Genomic DNA, 10,184 nt, shown 5'->3' with positions numbered 1-10,184 from the left:
TTTTAAAACCCATGTTCTTAAACCATTAAGGGATTCACCAGAGTTGTAATATTGCAGGCTAGAGATGAGTCCCCTCCTGAGGCTGCAGCAGTGATAGATGGGGAGAGGGACTGAATGGCCTGGGTGTGGCAATAGGCTGTATATGGAAGGACGCTGAAAGAGATTGACTTGATTTCCAGATTTGGCAAATGCGTAGACAGTGACACAGTCCATCGGGAGAAAGTGTACCAGAAGTCTTATATTGGGTAGAAGTATGAGAAAGGAGGACATGTTTAATCCATGAACTTTTAAAAAACCATCTCATTGATTACCAAGAAGTGTTGTTAAGAAGTAAGAAGCCAGTAAACCCAAGCTGATCTCTTCAGACATCGTTGGGGTATGGGAATGGACAGGTGAGATCAAACAGTTGTTCTTTTTAAAAAACTAGCTCAGGGCTACAAAGAACAAGAAAAAGTGTGTTAATAATAATTCTGAAGTTAACTTTTAAGGCAAATGCGAACACCAAAGAATGGCCCTATCCTGATGTAGTTAAGTTGTAGTAGTCATGTAGTCAGCAAGATTATCTTGCTGGTGGCACTGGCTTTCAAGAAGAGACAATCAACCTGGAAGCAGGCACTGACACCCAAGCCTAGTGTGGCCAGGAGGGCAGGAGGAAACGCTTATAGCAGCGCACGCCGTAGCACGTGGTCGCCCTCGGACCTCGGCGCCGACTCAGCCTGTTAAAGGGGCGCAGGGAACTCGCGCCTCAAACGACTCCCAACCCCCGACCCGGCGCGGAGCCGGCGGGGCACCGCTCAGGTTCCTTCCACCAGCCCGGCCGCGGGCGGACAGCCTCCAGTCCCTAGGCGGCGCTGTGGGCTCGCAAGAGCGGCCGCGGCACTAGAGAGCGCCGTCCCTCCCAGTGCGCATGCTCGCTTCCGCCGTGGGCTCGCTTTTTTTTTTTTTTTTTTTTTTTTCGGGTGGCCCAGGCGGCTGCGTACTGGCTGTGGGATGGGAAGTGAAGCCCCAGCGAGCGGCAGCGGCGGGGCTGTGAGGAGCAGCCAGAGGGAGGCGGCGGCGGCGGAGAGTCGGTGAGCAGCTGGGAAAGCGGAGCCGGGGCGGAGCACCTGCAGGCACGGGCGGTGGCTTCACCATGGCGATTCGCAAGAAGAGCAGCAAGAACCCCCCGGTCCTGAGCCACGAATTCGTCCTGCAGAATCACGCGGACATCGTCTCCTGTGTGGCGATGGTCTTCCTGCTGGGGCTCATGTTCGAGGTGAGCCCAACCGCCCGCCCCGCCGCCGGCCCGGGCTTCCAGCTCATCCCCTCGGTCCGGGACCGCGGGGGGACCCTGGCCGGGGCCGGGGGGAGGTGCCGGCCCCTCGCCCCCCAAAGAGCGGGCCCGCCCGGCCCGGCGCTGGCCTGGGGCTGCGGAGCCCCGGGGGCCTGGCCGCCGCCCGCCCGCAGGGGCCGGGGCCGCCGCGTCGCCCCCTCGGCCACCGCGCACGCCGCCCCCTCCCGCCGGCCGCGCAGTTCCTGGTTCCCGCGAAGGGTTACGTGGCAGCCGGCGAGGGGCCGGCGGGCTGCGGGGGCGGCCCCTGCGCGCCTAGCTGGCTGCGGGCAGTGGGCGGGCTGGGGAATGGCCGGCCGGCCAGGCCGCAGGGGGCCGGGGAGAGCCGGGGGCCGCGGCCGCGGCGGCGCGGGGTTTGGGGGGCAAACCGACGGAGCCGGGCGCCGGCTGCCCGCTGGAAGGGCGGTGGCCACACGGGGCGGCGAGCGATCGCCGCAGGATCACCCACCCAATTGTTAAGAACTTCGGTCTCCCCAACTGGTATTGTTAGCAGTGATCGAACTTTTTTTTTTTTTTTTCCGTCCTGCGCTTGCTCTCTCCTTAAAGAAACAAGGTCTGATACAGAAATCGGGGTACAGAGCAGCAGTGCCGAGGAGTCGAATAATTTTCTTTTTGTTTCTTGAAGTAGGAGAGGATGGAAATGTCAGGAGTGTGTAAATTCTCTTCCCACATAGCGCGTATCGTGATGACTTACTTAACAGCTGTTGAATGTGGGTAATAAACTTTGCCAGGTGAACGGGTAACATCCTACGGCTTCCTTCCCCTCGCTCCCCAAAACACACGCCCATTCCTTATCCTCTTTCCCTTTTTAACTTTTCTCTGTAGCTCCTGAGCCCCCACCAAATACACTCATTATTTTACTTATTTATTGTCTCCTTCTTGGAATGTAACCTCAGTGAAAGGACAGGGTTTTTTCTGTTTTGTTTTTTTAATTTCCAGCGCCTAGACTATATCCCTGCATTTAGGAAGTGCTTACAAAATATTTGTTTAATGAGTGACATTAAGAATTCTTGACTACTGGGTAGCTCAGGGAACCCTATCCAGTGCTCTGTGGTTACCTAAATGAGCAGGAAATCCAAAAAAGGGCGATGTATGTATATGTATAGTTGACTCACTTTACCAGTACAGTAGAAAGTAACACAACATTGTTAGACAGCTATGCTCCAATAAAAATGTTAGCAAAATATAGACAGAGCAGTAAAGAGTTTCATATGCAGTTCAGTGTGAACGATTCCAGTAAAAGACAAGAAATCCTGCTTCCAACTCACAAATAATTAAATAAACAGTAGTTAAATTTAAAAAAAAAAGTCTTAAAAACTAGTGGAATGAGACTGCCAGTGACCAAAAGATGACTAAATTGTTAAAATAGAGCCTGTGTGGCTCTTTTAAATGTTATTATTAGAAGTTGAGTATTTTAATACTTAATATTTTCAAACTTTCTGCTCATCGTCGAATGGGCTTTTTCTGGATCTAGATATAGTTGGGTTTTTTTTTCTTTGTTAATCTTGATAGTGTCATTTTTGCCTACTTAATCCACAGTTAAGGAAGCAGTGAGTATTCCTAAATGGGAAGGTAGATGGGAACTAACATATGTCATATAGTTTATTTTAGGCTGGGCCTGTGCTACTTACCACCTGAATGACCTAAGGGTAAGCCTCAGTTTTTCTGCTGTGTATAAGAAAATACCACATGTGCTCTTCTCACCACCACTGTTTGCAAGGATCAGGTAGCCTGGTATGAAGGCATCTTATGGTTTATAAAGTACTATATGAATATGTACGATATTAAAAATGTAATGCTAAACACTTGTACTCACTTTCTGAATATTATACTTACATATATATACCTTCTGCTTTGGTCATATTGAACAGTTTTATAAGACTTGCCATAACCCATCTCCACATGGTAAAAATTCCTGACTTTGAAGATATAATTTAGGAGTAATATTATCTGCAAAATGTTTTGAATGAAATGGAATATAAATCAGAAATGCTGACACTAAGAAATGTTTTGACTTTGTTTTTATGTAAGCTTTTTTTGTTCTCTTACCACATTTCTAGGGAAGTTCACCACCTGTTAACTTCCTCACGTCAATGATTTTTTTTTTTTAAACAGTGAAGGGATTTTCACCTTTACATCTGTAAAATTTCTCAATTAAATAGACTCAACAAAGATCTAAATAGAAGTTTTTAAAGTCAGTTCAAAAAAGAACGTTGAAGAAACATACAGAAGAAAGTTCATGCATGTCCCATGACTTTTTTCTTGCCATATGTTAAAGTGTTAGGATTTAAAAGCGTGTTATCTACACATGGGAAAAAAATTTACTGGTTCGTTTTGCTGCTTTCAAAATAATTGCTGATGAATCTCACCATTAACGTAGTTATTGAATGACGGTATCTGTCCTAGAATAATAGAGAAGTTTATATTTTTGCAACAGAACTGTTAGCCTTTTGTGTAAATATATTGAGAAAATGTCAGAGGATTTATGGTGAAATTGACAAAGCAATAATAGATACTGTATTACTAGCCAAAATGAAGACTCAGTGTAAATGCTGAAGCTAAAGGGAGTTAGGTAGGGCTCCACTGCTTGCTAACTTGGTAACCTAGGGCATGTCATTTAACTTCTCGAACTTGTTTCCTTTCCTGTAAGATAGGGCTCATTGGATTACTCTGAGAATTAAATTAATTTGTATAATTCATAGTTGAAAGTTTAGCTTACAGGAGACATGCCATAAATGATAGTTTATTATTCCTTAGGTATTTATCAAGGTCAAAAAATAGAAGACGGATTTTTTATGTGAGAGAAGGTTCTGCTGCTGCTGCTGCTAAGTTGCTTCAATCGTGTCCAACTCTGTGCGACCCCATAGATGGCAGCCCACCAGGCTCCCCCATCCCTGGGATTCTCCAGGCAAGAACTCTGGAGTGGGTTGCCATTTCCTTCTCCAATGCATGAAAGTGAAAAGTGAAAGTGGAGTCGCTCAGTCGTGTCCAACTCAGCGACCCCATGGACTGCAGCCTACCAGGCTCCTCTGTCCATGGGATTTTCCAAGCAAGAGTACTGGAGTAGGGTGCCATTGCCTTCTCCAAGAGAAGGTTCTAACAGCACCTAAAGAGTTGTATATACCAACCTGCCAATGCAGAATACACAGGAGACTCAGGTTCAATCCCTGATTTGGGAAGATTCCCCTGGATTAGAAAATGGCAACCCACTCCAGTATTCTTGCCTGGAAAATCACATGGACATAGGAGCCTAGCGAGCTACAGTCCATGGGGTCGCAAAGAGTCAGACACGACTGAGCACACACGTTCATTTTTGATAAAGCAATAGTTTGTTTGTGGGAAATGGAAGACGTTAATTTACAAGGAACTTTGTGTTCTCAGAAATTGCTGTGAATTTTGAAATTATGTATTTTTTAGTATAGTCAGTTTCTGTCCACATACTGCAAATTGTGGTGTATAATTCATGACTTCATATTGGAGTGAGGAAAATTTAATAGTTAGAAGATATAAGGATACTTGAGAACCTTTCCAAAAGCAAGGATGCAGAAGAGAAGTTAAGAGTCTCCATGAGGAAGATCTACTGAAAGGGAGTTACTTTACACATACTCAGGAGTCCAAGTTGTTCTTGCCATGCCAGGTTAGGGGGACCTTTACAATTCCAAGTATCGTGGAACAGACTTGGAGGTTTGTTTTATTTTTAAGGGTGGCTTGTCTTAATGCCACCATTTTCTTTCCTTCTTTTTTTTAAGAACTTAGTTTTATATGTCAGTAAGGAAGTGGGATTAGATATTCAGAAACTGCCTTTATCTCTAAGGCATCCAGTCCTTGTAGTAGTACTCCTTCCTCTAGCAAGTACAGCGTAGTTAACGTTTCTGTATGACAAGCTACCAAGCCCCAGCTGGTGACCATGAAAGAAATATTATGATATTCATGATAATTGTAGTCAGTGCTGAGTTAAATAATTCATTTAAGCGTCATGGTAACCTGTTTAAGATATATCTGAATAAGTCTCATATTTTTCTTATAAATGGAGAGCAGTGCTTCAGATGTTCAAAATTGTCATAAACTTGGTTATTTTTACTTTTGAATGCATTATATATTTCTTGTGTGTGCATGCTCAGTGTGTCCAACTCTTCGTGACCCCATGGATTGTAGTGCTCCAGGCTTCTCTGTTCATGGGATTTTCCAGACAAGAATACTGGAGCCAGTTGCCATTTCCTTCTCCAGTGGATCTTCCCAACCCAAGGACTGAACCCTTGTCTCTTGGATCTTATGCATTGACACGAGGGTTCTTCACCACTGCACCACCTGGGCAGCCCATGTATTTCTGTAGCATATTTTATTCCAAATTAATTTGTCTTATTATTGATTAACTGAAATATTAGTTTAACTAAAACAGTGTTGGCTGGGATATGACACTTAGGAGGCCTGGAAATGGCTAAGAGCATGATTATTGGTTTAATTTTTCTTCTTTTTTAAAAAAATTTCCTATAAACTTTTGTAGTGTGTGTGGTTTGTATTTTTCTTATTATTCTACATACTGTCACATGCTAAGCTAGCTGGAAGCCAGATTTTAATTTTATTTGGAAGCCTAGCATGAAAGGATAATATAATTTTCGTTGCTTTGGGAATTTGATATTAAATTTATCTTTGAAGAATTTCCCTTGTCATTTGTTTAAAAAAACTTAGAAGTTTTTTCAGCTACGATAGTGGTGCCCTCATATTTTAAACTAGAAACAGGGATGCAAAGTGTGTTTGTGTGTTTGTATATGAAATCTAAACAAGATATTAAAGCATAAAATTTAGTCATCAACTTTATTTAAAAGAATTGCAGAAAAGCAGTGTTGCCCTGGAAACACATGTCATCGCTCTGCTGTAATGTATTCGTGTGAATGACCTAGAATGCAATACAAAAAAGCCTTACTGGCCTCTTCTAGTCAAGTGGCTTTCTGTATCTACCTAGCACAGCAACTTGCTGGAGGGGCCTTTCCCTGACTTCCTCTCACAGGCCTGTAATACTCCAGGACAGCAGAGCCCAGCTACAACCTGTATGTTGTACATCTCCCCACCTCTGCTGCTCACCTGCTGGCTTTCCGTCTAGTCCAGACTTTGGTGGGGCCTGATCCCCTTTCCTTTTCTCCAGTATAGTGGCCTCTCGATGCTTTGCTTTTCTCCCTGCAGACTTCACTGTTCACACTCTCCCCAGGCCCTTAGCTCCCTTTCCCTCTTGGTCTTTCTCCCTGTTTGACCTATACATATCCAGCCATGGTTCCAGCCTGGCACCTGCGTTTTCCCTCCCTCCCCATTTGTGGCTCACTCAGGGTTGTCAGAGAAAGTCATGGTCTCGGGCTGCTAGATAATATTACAAGTCAGAGGTTTCTGACCTCAGACAAAAGTAATACTCAGGGATCTTTTTACTTCTCCCTGGCCAGCTCCTTTCCCTAAAGGAACTATAAAAATACTCATTGGATTCCCCAGCTGTGCTTAACAAATAACATTGCTTCCACTCCACACCATAGAGAATTTCCTCAGTTTCTTGTCTTTTGAATTTATCTGTCGCATCGTTTTTACCTTCTGCTTAGTGTAAGAGGAAAGCAGTTCAAGATTAACCTTTAGCTGAAGTACTTTGGCCACCTGATGTGAAGAGCCCACTCACTGGAAAAGACCCTGATGCTGCGAAATATTGAGGGAAAGAGAAGGGGACAATAGAGGATGAGATGGTTGGATGGGATCGCTGACTCAATGGACAAGAGTCTGAGCAAGCTCCAGGAGATAGTGAAGGACAGGGAAGCCTGGCATGCTGCAGTCCATGGGGTTGTAGAGTCGCTCATGACTTAATGACTAAACAACAGCAGCTATCCTTGTGTTTCATTCCCTGCCAGATCTTTCTGTCCGTTATGCCCTAACATGGTAAATTCTCCCTAGCCCCTTTCCTGACCACCCTCACACCAGCTTAGCCCCTCCCATCATAAAACAACATAAGCCTTGGCCTGTTATCTCTCACTGGGAACCCCTGTGTTCATTCCTTTTGGGCTCTCCACACCACTGTCATGTGCCTTTCGCGCTCTCTGTTGGAATCACTCAAAAGCTGTGACCACTGATGACTTCTTAAATCGTCCAGTCCACTGTCATCTTTTCCTGACACATCTCTGTTGAAGCTTTGGCTTTATTGTCCACACTGTCCTGAGATGTTTCCCCTCTGGCTTTTGGGGTATCCAGCTCTCTTCATTCTCTGCTGTTTCTCTCTGATCATGTCTTGTTATTTCCCCACCAGCTTTTCTCTGCCCTCTCCATGGTTCTGATTTGTCCTGCTTCTCATCAAATCCTGTACACTCTCTACAGAGGACTTACATATTTCCACAGCCTCCACTGTGTACGGTGTACTCTCTGTAAAAAGAGACTTCCAGAAATCCTTGAGCCTGGCCCTCCCTGCGGAGCTCCAGGAGTGGGCCTCACCTGCCTGTTGGTCTTTCCACCTGCGCATCTCAAAGAAATCTAAGTTTACTGAAAACTCCTCTTTCCCTAAAACCTGTTGTTCCTCCCGTATTCCCCAGTTTTATTAATAGTATTGTTTTTCACCTACTTGTTGAAGCATCAGTACATGATCTCTGATTCTTCCCTCCTGCTTAACAAGCTTTTAGTCAGTCAGTCAGTTCAGTCACTCAGTCTTCTCCGACTCTCTGCGTCCCCATGAACTGCAGCACGCCAGGCCTCCCTGTCCATCACCAACTCCTGGAGCTTACCCAAACTCATGTGGATTGAGTCGGTGATGCCATCCAACCAGCTCATCCTTTCTTCTCCCCTTCTCCTGCCCTCAATCTTTCCCAGCTTCAGAGTCTTTTCAAATGAGTCAGCTGTTCACATCAGGTGGCCAAAATATTGGAGTTTCAGCTTCAACATCAGTCCTTCCAATGAACACCCAGGACCGATCTCCTTTAGGATAGACTGGTTGGATCTGCTTGCAGTCCAAGGGACTCTTAAGAGTCTTCTCCAACACCACGGTTCAAAAGTATCAATTCTTGGGCACTCAGCTTTTTTTATAGTCCAACTCTCACGTCCATACATGACTACTGGAAAAACCATAGTCTTGACTAGACAGACTTTTGTTGGCAAATTAATGTCTCTGCTTTTTAATATGCTATCTAGGTTGGTCTTAACTTTCCTTCCAAGGAGTAAGCGTCTTTTAATTTCATGGCTATAATCACCATCTGCAGTGATTTGGGAGCCCAAAAAATAAAGTCAGCCACTGTTTCCCCATCTGTTTGCCATGAAGTGATGGGACCGGATGCCATGATCTTAGTTTTCTGCATGATGAGCTTTAAGCCAACTTTTTCACTCTCCTCTTTCACTTTCATCAAAGAGGCTCTTTAGTTCTTCTTCGCTTTCTGCCATAAGGGTGGTGTCATCTGCATATCTGAGATTATTGATATTTCTCCCGGCAATCTTTTTTTTTTTTTTTGGAGGCTAATTACTTTACAATATTGTATTGGTTTTGCCATACATTGACATGAATCTGCCACAGTGTACATGTGTTCCCCATCCTGAACCCCCCTCCTACCTCCCTCCCCATCCCATCCCTCTGGGTCATCCCAGTGCACCAGCCCCGAGCACCCTGTATCATGCATCGAACCTGGACTGGCGATTTGTTTCACATACAATAATATACATGTTTTAATGCCGTTCTCCCCAAACCATCTTCCAGCAATCTTGATTCCAGCTGTGCTTCGTCCAGCCCAGTGTTTTTCATGATGTCCTCTGCATATAAGTTAAATAAGCAGGGTGACAATATGCAGCCTTGATGTACTCCTTTTCCTGTTTGGAACCAGTCTGTTGTTCCATGTCCAGTTCTAACTGTTGCTTCCTGACCTGCATACAGATTTCTCAAGAGGCAGGTCAGGTGCTCTGGTATTCCCATCTCTCTCAGAATTTTCCACAGTTTATTGTGATCCACACAAAGGCTTTGGCATGGTCAGTAAAGCAGAAATAGATGTTTTTCTAGAACTCTCTTGCTTTTTCGATGATCCAGCGGATGTTGGCAATTTGAACTCTGGTTCCTCTGCCTATTCTAAAACCAGCTTGAACATCTGGAAGTTCACGGTTCATGTATTGCTGAAGCCTGGCTTGGAGAATTTTGAGCATTACTTTACTAGCGTGTGAGATGAGTGCAATTCTTTGGCATTGCCTTTCTTTGGGATTGGAATGGAAACACCTTTTCCAGTCCTGTGGCCACTACTGAGTTTTCCAGATTTGCTGGCATATTGAGTGCAGCACTTTCACAGCATCCTCAAATCTTTTAGGATTTGAAATAGCTCAACTGGAATTCCATCACCTCCACTTACCTTATTCTGCCTCAAAACTTCCACTTCTCTTCTACCACCACTGCCTCAGTTCAGGCCTTATTAGCTTTTATGGGTTTCTCTCATACTTGACTTGCCTCCTTACTCCAATTTTTTTTTGTCTGATATTTATTTAGTAATGTTGATTAGTCACTGAATAAATGCCACACACCCTGCTGGACTTTGAGCTTCTAGTGATGAACAGAAACCAGCGTAGTCCTGGCTTTTACGGAGGTTACTGTGATGAGTAACAGCAGTATGAATATCACCACGCCGGGAGTGTGCATTTTGTAAGAATGAAGCCCAGGTCTCTGAGGTCGTCTAACAAAGGAAATGACCTATCCTAAAAGGCAGGGAAGGCTTCCTTGAAAGGATGTAGTTGACCTGAGATCCCGAGTGGAGAGGTTTTCCAGCAGTGTTTCAGATTAAACCGCAAGCGCACAGAGCCCTGGGTGGGAGGAGTGCAGGAGGCAGGGCCAGACCCTGGAGTTTGTTCTCATCCTGGAAAGAATGGGACT

At 44.9% G+C, this 10,184-nt stretch overlaps 1 protein-coding gene across 2 annotated transcripts in view; it reads left to right on the top strand.

The window, feature by feature from the left end:
* The first annotated feature begins 884 nt into the window (after window positions 1-884).
* TRAM1 (translocation associated membrane protein 1) overlaps window positions 885-10,184 on the top strand; it is a 31,615-nt gene continuing 22,315 nt past the window's right edge. Inside the window, exon 1 of one of the 2 annotated variants that reach the window (XM_069600230.1) lies at window positions 885-1,255. In XM_069600230.1, coding sequence (XP_069456331.1) covers window positions 1,133-1,255 — 123 coding nt within the window. In that variant the 5' untranslated portion in view covers window positions 885-1,132. The remainder of the gene's footprint in view (window positions 1,256-10,184) is intronic. The other variant, XM_069600231.1, reaches the window with a different exon arrangement.

The sequence above is a fragment of the Ovis canadensis genome, chromosome 9, assembly GCF_042477335.2.
Source record: "Ovis canadensis isolate MfBH-ARS-UI-01 breed Bighorn chromosome 9, ARS-UI_OviCan_v2, whole genome shotgun sequence".
Classification (NCBI taxonomy): Eukaryota; Metazoa; Chordata; class Mammalia; order Artiodactyla; family Bovidae; genus Ovis; species Ovis canadensis.
Note: the sequence above shows the minus strand (reverse complement) of the source record. Positions and strands in the feature narration are given on the sequence as shown.